The sequence below is a fragment of the Dendrobates tinctorius genome, unplaced genomic scaffold (assembly GCF_039654945.1).
Source record: "Dendrobates tinctorius isolate UK_male_01 unplaced genomic scaffold, ASM3965494v1 ptg000213l, whole genome shotgun sequence".
NCBI classification, from domain to species: Eukaryota; Metazoa; Chordata; class Amphibia; order Anura; family Dendrobatidae; genus Dendrobates; species Dendrobates tinctorius.
Window position 1 is genome coordinate 6,299,716 of NW_027361880.1, and position 11,335 is coordinate 6,311,050.

The 11,335-nt window shown below is 43.2% G+C and overlaps 1 protein-coding gene across 1 annotated transcript in view; it reads left to right on the plus strand.

The window, feature by feature from the left end:
* Window positions 1–4,630, plus strand: part of P2RX2 (purinergic receptor P2X 2) — a 75,424-nt gene extending 70,794 nt beyond the window's left edge. The window contains exon 12 of the mRNA XM_073554801.1: window positions 1,406–4,630. Within this exon, the coding sequence (XP_073410902.1) occupies window positions 1,406–1,606 (201 nt within the window). The 3' untranslated portion in view covers window positions 1,607–4,630. The remainder of the gene's footprint in view (window positions 1–1,405) is intronic.
* The last annotated feature ends 6,705 nt before the right edge of the window (window positions 4,631–11,335 follow it).

The window sequence follows — 11,335 nt, forward strand, 5'->3', positions numbered from 1 at the left end:
GAGTTAAGAATAGATTGGAGGGGTGCGAGAGTGTTAGAGGGGAGGCCACAGAGCTGGAGGTTGCAGTAGTCAAGGCGGGAGATGATGAGGGCATGGACTAGGGTTTTTGCAGATTCTTGGTTGAGGAATATACGGATCCATGAAATATTTTTGAGTTGAAATCAGCAGGAAGCGGAAAGGGCTTGGATATGTGGTTTGAAGGAGAGATCAGTGTCAAGGATAACCCCGAGGCAGCGAGCTTGTGGGACTGGAGAGAGTGGGCAGCCGTTTACTTTATTTGATAGGTCTGTTGGGTGGGGTCACGTGAGATGGGCGAAAGATGATTAATTCTGTTTTGTCCATATTTAATTTTAGAAATCTAGCGGAGAAGAGGGATGAAATAGCAGACAGACATTGAGGGATTCTGTTTAGTAGGGAGGTGATATTTGGTCCAGAGATGTAGATCTGTGTGTCATCAGCATAGAGATGATACTGAAAGCCATGAGATTCTATGAGCTGTCCGAGGCCGAAGGTGTAAATGGAGAAGAGCAGGGGCCCTAGGACTGAACCTTGCGGGACTCCGACGGATAGGGAGATGCTGAATGTCCGGTCTGCTAGGTATGACGCAATCCAAGATAGGGCCAAGTCTGTGATACCAAGAGATGAGAGGGTCTGTAGTAATAGGGAATGGTCCACTGTGTCAAAAGGCAGAGGACAGGTCCAGGAGGAGGAGGACAGAGTAGTGTCGCTTGGCCTTGGCGGTTAGTAGGTCATTGGTGACCTTAGTTAGGGCAGTTTCAGTGGAGTGGTGTGACCGGAAGCCGGATTGCAAGTGGTCAAGGAGGGAGCAAGAAGAGAGGTGGGAGGATAGTTCAAGATGGACAACAACTGGATGTGTTTAAAAAAGGAGATATGGCATGATCAGACCATGTATGGCATGGTGAGACACAGCCATTACACAGTACATAGGGGCAGATTTATAAGATTATCTCAGCACAGGAACATTTTTTTAACACATCCAATTTTAGAGCTTCTTTTTATTCCAAGATCTAGTGATTAAAATCTACTTTGTTTGTGGGACAACCATTTAAGATCTTCAGTTTAGTGCTTCAATTCCATTATAGGGACAGAAATATGAAATTAACAGATATGTCAGGCACCTTTCATGTCCGACATCAATGGCAGCACATGAACTCTATGTTTTGTGGACTGTGCCATGGTATCCAGCATTTTATCAGACAAATTATTGCAATAAATGCAGATGTGAACAAAAGTCTGAGATACCACTATTCCCAACTCTAAAAGTCTGGTATTCCAGTATTTCACTTACTCTGTATATTACTGGACTACAATTTTGTGGTTTTGCTGGATATTGTTGCTTTAACATTGTTTTCTCACAGTAGTAACTTTGGTTTACTTTTTAAAGGTTTGGAAATTGGAGGAGACAAATACTGCAACAATGACCACACTTAGCTCTCCCCAGGACTCACCCGCTATCTCTGAATCTCTCTGCACCAATCATGATCCTCCATACAAAGACAGTAGCCTGTCATCTAAAGACATCACACAACAGGAGAAGCAAGACCAATCATGGAGTGATGGGACAAGCCCCCCACCAGGAAGCTGACATTTCATAGAGGTGTCAAACTGTCTGTAATGGTCTAGTAGTCAAAAAAAAATCACTGGCACCGTCCATTTTATGGGAACCTATAGGATAAGCATTTGGGCTGGATAGCGTTATCAGAGTTTTGCCTTCAGAAAAACTGGACTGAAGTCAAAGGAATCAAGGAAAAGACACTCAACTTTGGACCACCAGCGCTAACCAATGCCACACTCTTTTAGACAATGATCAACCTATGTTCTTAACCCTTAGTCATACTTACTGCACCTTAACACCTCATGATTTTTTATACATGTAAAACAGAATGTATTTCCATTTGTTCATCCTTACAACTTTTATATGTTTTAGCATCTCCTTCATCCCCCTACTAATATGGGTGCCGGTCGCGATTAACATTCTTACGTGACCCTTGATCCTACTATCCATCTTTTCATCACTTTTTATTACTTCTGGGTTTAGGTCTTCTCATCTATGTATCTTTTCATATCCATTCTACAATCTTCTTTCTTTTGGACCTCCCTCTCTTACTTTCTTTCGGTTTGAGAGTCCTGGACTCCCATTCTCTGGGGATTCATGAGCAGGGAAGTAATAAGTAATGATTTTTCTCAGTAGATAACAAGATTTAACTGTAATTATAAAGATTGGGACCTGTGGTCTCAGATTTACCTCCATTACTTTGTAATCTAATTACTGCTCAACCCATCCTTCCATCTCATCTTACACGAGATGTGAAAGCCTTGTATATTAGGGTGCCTCGGAGGGATATTATCAGGAGATGTAGTAAGTGCCGAGAACTTTCCATAAATCAATTATCCAGTTGCTTGTGGTATTAGAGTGCCCATAATGAACTTCTAAGCACAAGTATTAACTAAAGACACCAAATGATTACAGAGATTGTACAAACTTGCCTCAACGATTCATAGATCTCCGCTGTGGTAACTTATAGGATAGATGTATTGAATCACTGTTTTATGTAAGTGTGCCATAGATTTAGAAAAAATAGCATATTACAATGATGTCCCTCACTACATATAATACTGATAGAATGTCAATGCTAATTGAGATTTAAAAATATATGAATACCATTTTATTATTTAAGTTGGGTTATACATAGGGGCGTACATTGACATCATGGAGCCCCATAGCGGAAGTTCTATTTGCCCCCCTCTTCAAAAAATAACCTGTAATATTCGGCGGAGTCACCTAAGAGCATATCTCACAACTTTGTAGCCCTTGCAAAGTCATTTTTCTCCTATGTAGTCCTCCGTACAGTATTAAGGGCACCACACAGTCCTCCATGCAGCATAATGGGCACCACACAGTCCTCCATACAGTATTATGGGGACCACACAGTCCTCAGTGCAGTATTATGGGCACCACACAGTCCTCCATACAGTATTATGGGCACCACACAGTCCTACATGCAGTATTATGGGCATCACATATTACTCTGTACAGTATTATAGGCACCATATAGTCCTCTGAACAGCATTATAGGCACCACATAGTCCTTCGTACAGTATTATGGGCACCACATAGTGCTTCATACAGTATTATGGGGAACACACAGTCCTCCATACAGTATTAGGGGCACCACATAGTCCTCCGTACAGTATTATGGTAACCATATAGTCATCCATATAGAATTATGGGTGCCACATCGTGCTCCATACATTATAATGGGCCCCATATAGTGCTCCTTACAGTATAATGGGCCCCATATAGTGTTCCATACAGTATAATGGGTCCCTGTAGTGCTCCATACAGTATAATGGACCGCCTAATGCTCCATACAGCATGATGAGCCCAATATATTGCCCCATACAGTATGATGGACCCCCTATATTGCTCCATACAGTACGATTGGTCCTATATATTGCTGCATACAGTATAATGGGTACCCTATATTGCCCCATACAGTATGATGGGCCCTCTATATTGCCCCATACAGTATTGTGGACCGCATATATTGTCCCATACAGTATGATGGGCCCCCTATATTGCCCCATATAGTATTATGGGTCCCCTATATTGCCCCATACAGTATTATATACCCAATATATTGCCCCATACAGTATGATGGGCCCCATATAATGCTCCATGCAGAAACAATAAACAAATACTCATTTCTCCCAGTTCCCCGCTGCTGCGGTCTTCTCAGCGTCTTCTGATCCTCTGCACTGCTCGGTACAGAAGGGAGCGCTGTAGTGACTTCTTTGCGACGTCTGCGCTGAGATGTCTCAGAGTTCAGATTCAGAGGGGAAATTATGGAAGCGGAAGCAACAGCTGATTGCTCTCTCATGATTGTTTTCAACTGTATAGACATCCAGGATGCCGAGAGTTGAAAACATGTTGCATGAGGGGGGCGGTGCCGGTGCCCCCCCAGTTCATGTTCCCCATAGCAGCCACATGGTCTGCGCCATTGGGGGTACGTCACTGGTTATACATTGTTTACCACTAATGATGTTACACTTTTGTAAATGATTATTACATTGTTTGCCGATCACTGTACTGGTCTTGTAATGAATGCGGATCCTTCAGAGTAGGAGACACTCTATATCTGCTCTGGGTAATAGATTAGGATCCCAAACTAGGATTTCACAATTATTTTTCTAAACCATACAATCCCTTTGAATGCATAGTCCTATGTTAAGTACTTGTGGCATATGCACTGGATTTTCTGAAATTATATAAAATCATGTGTACTGACATAGTAAAAATCACTTATTTTAGCTGCATCAGCTTTGACATAACCTGACGCCAACCCTATCTCTTACCATGATGATGGTCACATAATTTACCCACACAACCACTTCTTTGGCTGTTTCTTCTTCTGTATTTGTGCAGTAACCTCATGTGGTGTATGGCATAAGGTGGGGGTTGTGTTCTTGGCTTTCTATAAACTGCGTCACGGTGGCCAAGCTTTTTGTTAGGGTGGCGTCACACTAGCGAATTTAAAATTGGTCTGATGTTTTCCTGCAAAGTTGGACGGGTGCCATGCAAGTGTCATGCGTTTTTCATGCGAGTACAATCCGATTTCTCACACCTAGAATCCGATTTACATCCAACTGCAGTGCAATTGCTATGTGATTGCAATGTGATTTTAACATGAGCTTTTACATGGAGCAATTCTCTGTCATTTACACATCAATTTCAAAGGAAATATTCTTAAAAATACACATATAGATAGATGTATAGAGAGATAGATGTATAGAAAGATAGATAGATGAATTGCTTTTCATATCTATCTGCTGTGTACAGTAAAATCACAGCAGGAGCCGATAGAATAGATGGATCACAAACAGTATATACTCATAGAATAGAAATATATAGATGTCAGTGACACATACAATTAGTACAGTGCGTGTGCAGCTTACTGTACATTTAATTATTAAAACATTATTGTTCTGAAAAAAATGACGTGGGCTCCAGCGTAATTTTCTTAACTAGCAGAGGGAAAGCAGATGGCAGGGGGCAGATGTTTATAGCCTGGGAAGGGTGTAATTCCCATGGAGCTTCCCAGGCTATTAATATCAGGTCACAACTGTATAATTATCCTTTACTGGCTATTAAAATGGGGAGCCCCAAAAAATGACATAGGGTCCCCCTATAATTAATAACCAGCAAAGGCTAGCAGACAGCTGTGGGCTGATATTAATATCCAAGGAAGGGGCCATGTATACTGCCTCCAGGCTAAAAACCATCAGATCTCGGCCACCCCAGAAAAGGTGCGTCTATAAGATGTGTCAATTCTGGCACTTAGCCTCATTCTTCCCACTTGACCTGTAGCAGTAGCAAATGGGGTGATAGTTGGGGTGGTTGATGTCACCTTTGTATTGTCAGATGACATCAAGCCCAGAGGTTAGTAATGGAGAGGCATCAATAAGATGCCCTCATTACTAACCCCATAGTCATATTGTATAAATACAAAGACACCCAGAAAAAAGTCCTTTAATTGAAAGAATGACACAGACTCCTTTAAAAAATCTTAAACCATACTTATGAAATCACCCATTCCACAGATGCCATTGTCTCCTTCAAAAGAGTTAAAATAACAAACAACAATATTCTTCACCTTTCCGTAGAGAAGATGATAATCCATTTGTCCCACGATGGGTCCAGCTCTGCTTCATCTAGATGGCAGGTTGCATGATGCAACCATACAGCCTGCCATCCAGAAGAGACACTGAGCAGCATTTGCTCAGTGTCTCCCAGTGAACTGCTATTACCTGTCTGATGGCACCACGAGCGCGAGAAAGTTTTCATGCTCGCGATGCCGTAAGAAAGGTCCTTGGAGTTCACAGCCAATGAACTCACTTCATCTATTTGATATCAGAGGTAAAATTAACCATTTGATTGCTGCTTGTCAACAAGTCTCACAGGATGTTACAACATACAGTTTACACTGAAATCTGAGTATTTACATGGAACACAGCATACTTACCGTATCCTATGGAGATGGCCACTTTGTGGGATGCCACACATGCACATATACTGGCAGAAAAATCACTTGTATTTGTGAATGCTTTGAATAGTTTCAGTGCCTGTGCACTAATGGAAGCAGTAGAAAAGGGGATCATGTGGGCAAATCTGATGGCTGCCAATATGCTGACTTACTCTATATGGAGTTGGCAATCACTATGTCAAGTATTTACATATGTACCCATGGGCAACAATGCATCTACAGTATGGAATGAGAGAAACTATGCCATATCTTTTTATCAAATTTTTTCAAAAGTGATCAACTCCTTTAAGTGGTAGTTTATAGCAGAGACAACTGAATTTTGAAAGTCGTCATACAATCAGGATTGTGTAAGTCGTGTTATGTACGGTGTATCAGTAAGGGTTGACTTACCGTATATACTCGTGTATAAGCCGACCCCCTTAATTTTGCCACAAAAAACTGGGAAAACTTATTGACTCGTGTATAAGCCTAGGGTGGAAAATGCAGCAGCTACTGGTAAATTTCAAAAATAAAAATAGATACCAATAAAAGTAAAATTAATTGAGACATCAGTAGGTTAAATGTTTTTGAATATCCATATTGAATCAGGAGCACCATATAATGCTCCATACAAAATATACCCCATATAAGGCCTGTTTCACACTTCCGTTTTTTCAAATCCGTCAAAATCCGTTGGTTTCCGTAAAAAAACGGATCCGCCATTTTTTTTGCAGGATCCGTTTTTGTCCCATAGCGGTTACCGTAAAAAAAACGGAAACGGATCCGTTTGGCGGACACAAAAACGGAAGTGTGAAACAGGCCTAATGCTGCACAAAGGTTAATAATGGCCCCATAAGATGCTCCATAGAATAATATGCCCCATATAATGCTCCATAAAGGTTATGCCCCCATAAGACGCTCCAAAGATTATGCCCCCATACGCTGCTCCATAGACTATGCCCCCATACGCTGCCCCATGGAATATGCCCCCATATACTGCTCCATATATTATGCCCCCATATGCTGCTGCTGCAAAAAAAAAAAAATGCCATACTCACCTCTCCTGCTCAGGACCCGGCACCTGTGATATTCACCTGTCCGGGGTCCATCGCTGCTCACCACTGTCTGCGCGTCCTCTGTCAGTGACTGTTCATCCAGCAGAGGGCACGGCGCGCACTAACCACGTCACCACGCCCCCTGCTGGCTAAACATCACAGACACAGGAAGCAGCAGACGGCGGTGAGCAGCGTGGGAACGAGGACAGGTGAATATTGCTATACTCACCTGTCCTGGAACGTCTCTGCAGCCTCGCTTCTCCACTGTCTCCCTTCCTGCCTTCAGCGGTCACGTGATACCGCTCATTACCACTCATGAATATGCGCATATTCATGAGTTTAATGAGCGGTACCACGTGACCGCTGAAGGCAGGAAGGGAGACAGTGGATAAGCGAGGGGGCTGCAGAGAGTGCCAGGATGGGTGAGTATGACCTGTGACACCCCCACCCCCTCCCCCGCTGACCCCCAGGTATATGACTCGTGTATAAGCCGAGAAGGGGACTTTCAGCCCCAAAAAATGGGCTGAAAATCTCGGCTTATACACGAGTATATATGGTATATCTTAATATTTATTTAGGGATACTCTGCTTACTTGAACATATTAGTACCAATATACACTTTATTGATGTTTTGGCAAAGCTCCCTTTCATACTTTTGGGCTTAAACGGAAGCTATCATCTGGAAATTACCTATTGTATTAATCATGTTTTTGTAGCACATGTATTTTTATTCAATTTTTGCCATTCTTTCTATATCTCAATTTTTATTAAAAAAAAAAAAACAAAATTAGGAACCTTGCAGTTTTCATAGCAGACATACTTCCTGTCCTTCCAGGAAGAGTTTTCAGCAGGTTTCATATCATCACAGGCAAGATTATTATGACAAGTAACACCTCTATACACAGCTGATAACACAAGATCCATCAATCACAATAGTTTTACACTTGACCCTCCTACCTTTCCCTTCACAATGCTTTCTAAATGCTTCAATACAAAAGATGGGGTCAGAGTCTGTTCATTGTAGCGAATGTACATGCGGGTTTCCTGAAAGAACAGGAAGTTTCAGTCTTAAAAAGCTCCATGGTCCATGTGTGAAAAGTATTAAGTTACGTACCGGTAACGGTATTTTTCGGAGGCCCATGACAGCACCACGAGAGAGGGGATCCACCCTATAGGAACAGGAAACCTAGATACAAAAGGGCGGCACCTCTCCCACGCATCAGTTGGATTACAGAGCTTGAGAGGCTACCATGGTTAGTACACAACATATGATATATACAACCTATCTACCCTATTTAACAGAATTATTTCATACCATCTCCCACATAAGGTGATTCTATGAACAATCTTCTAAGGAGTGCACCCCTATATGTGAACAAGGGAGGGAACTAAGGGTGCTGTCATGGGCCTCCGAAAAATACCGTTACCGGTACGTAACTTAATACTTTATTAGGACTCCCATGACAGCACCACGAGAGAATTACAGAGATGTAAACTAACTTAGGGAGGGACTACAGCCTGCAGCACCCTTAGCCCGAAGGTGAGGTCTGAAGAGGCACCCATGTCTAACCGATAGTGGTTAAAAAAGGTGGAAGGAGATGACCAGGTGGCCGCCTTACATATTTGATCAATTGATACTCCAGATCTCTCCGCCCAGGATGATGCCATGGCCCGAGTGGAATGTGCCCTCAGGTTCTGTGGAGCCGGACCGCCACCTGCTGTGTAGGCAAGAGAGATAGCCTCCCTAATCCACCTTGCTAATGTGCGTTTTGATACTCTGTATCCTTTCCTGGAACCTTGGAAGGATAGGAATAATGTGTTCTCCTTCTTCCAAGGATCCGTGGCTGCTAAATATGTCAGTAAGCATCTTCTAATATCTAACGCCTGGAGTTTCTGCTCTTTAGGGTTGGTTGGGTTAGGGAGGAAGGAAGGCAGAACTATCTCCTGTGTCCTGTGGAATTGTGTTGCTACCTTGGGAAGGTATGCTGGATCTGGCCTTAGGATTACTCTATCCTGTAAGAACTCTGTGTAAGGAGGCAATCTGGAAAGTGCCTGTATATCGCTCACCCTACGCGCGGATGTTATTGCTACCAGGAATGCTGTCTTAAGAGATATAATCTTTAGTGAGGCGGAATCTAAAGGTTCAAACGGACTTTCTGTCATGGCTGTAAGGACTAAGTTTAAGTCCCACGGTACGCATCTGTCTTTGTGTATAGGTCTCGATCTGGCCGCTGCTCTGATGAACCTTGCTACCCAATAATCTTTTGCAATATCAGCTGCAAACAGGGCCCCTAAGGCTGAAACTTGTACTTTTAGCGTACTTGTGGAGAGACCCAATTCGAAACCTTTCTGGAGAAATTCCAGAATATGTTTCGTGGGAATTCCATCTCTGATGTCAAAGTGAAAGGTGGACAGGAAGCGTTTCCAGGTCCTAGCATAGATATTAGTGGTGGTTAATTTTCTGCTTCTTAGGAGGGTGTCAATTAAGTTCTTGGAGAACCCTCTATTTTTTAATAGTGACCTTTCAAATACCACGCCGTCAAATGAAGTCCCGCTACTTGTGGGTGGCTGACTGGCCCCTGGTAGAGGAGATCCGGAAGGTTCGGCAGTACCCAGGGATCGCCTACCGACATGGTCCTCAACCACGCGAACCAGGTCCTCCTGGGCCAAAAGGGGGCAATCAGTATGACTCTTGCCTGATCCTCTCTGATCTTCCTGACTACCAGAGGAAGAAGATTCAATGGTGGGAAGGCGTATGCCAGAGAAAAGTCCCATCTTATCAGTAGGGCATCCACCGCCAGGGGATTTTCCCTGGGGTTCAGAGAGCAGAACAATCTTTCTTTTCTGTTTTTTCTGGTGGCAAAGAGGTCTACCTCTGGCTGGCCCCATCTGCGGACAATCTGGCGGTAAATATCTTTGTTCAAAGCCCATTCTCCTTGTCTTAGAGCCTTGCGGCTTAAAAAGTCTGCTCTTACATTGTCCTTTCCGCTGATGTGGAGCGCGGTCAAAGATAGACAATTTCTCTCTGCTATCTGGAGGAGCCGTTCTGTTATCTGCATCAGAGCGCTGGAGCGGGTTCCACCTTGGTGGTTGACATATGCTACCGCTACCTGGTTGTCCGAGTGTATCCTCACATGATGGCCCTGCAGGTAGATAATGAGTTTCTTGACTGCTCGCTCTATCGCCAATAGTTCTCTCTGGTTGGATGAGATTTCATAATTAGAATCCCACTGGCCCTGTACCATTATGTCCCCCATATGGGCTCCCCAACCGAAGGAACTTGCGTCTGTGGTTATAATACGGGTTATCTGTGTTATCCAGGGCACCCCTGACGCTAGGTTCTCGCTCTCAAGCCACCATCTCAGTGATGTAACTGTTGAGGGGCTTAGACACATCCGACCCTGTAAGGAGCCTCCAAGGGCCCTGCTATTAATCAAGACGTCGTTTTGAAGGGTTCTGGTATGGAACTGTGCCCACCTTACTGCTGGGATGCATGAAGTTAGAGAACCTAACAGGGACATGGCCTGTCTGAGGGTCATAGATGGATTATCCATTGCCCGAAGAACCTGCTCCTGTATCTTTTGTAATTTATCTAGTGGTAGCAGGCACCGCTGAGTGTCTGAATTTAGTATCAACCCTAAAAATTTCTGTATTTTTAAGGGCTGGAGTCGGGATTTCTCGTAGTTTAAAATCCATCCCAGGTTTTCTAACCTGGATCTAGCTTTTTCTATCTGGGATTTACAATGACCCACCGATTTTCCTACAATCAAGAAATCGTCTAAATATGGAATGATTAAGACGTCAACCTCTCGTAAGTGAGCCATAACTTCGGCCACTAACGTTGTAAAAACCCTGGGTGCTGCTGAGAGACCAAAGGGAAGGGCTCTATACTGAAAATGACGTACTGTGCCCTCTACTGAAACTGCCACCCTCAGGAACTGCTGGAAGTCTGTATGGATAGGTACATGATAGTACGCGTCTTTCAAATCTATGACTGCCATAAAACAACCTTTAAACAATATTTTTATTTTTGTATTAATGGACTCCATTTTGAATGTATGATTAATCAAAAACTCGTTAAGGGAACGAAGGTTTATAATCGTTCTGAATGTGTTATCAGGTTTCTGAATTAGAAACAGGGGAGAGTAAAACCCTCTTCCCCTTTCAGCCCCTGGAACCTCTACCAGGACATTTTTCTGACATAGGCTCAAGACTTCCGCTTCTAAAGCCGCTTGT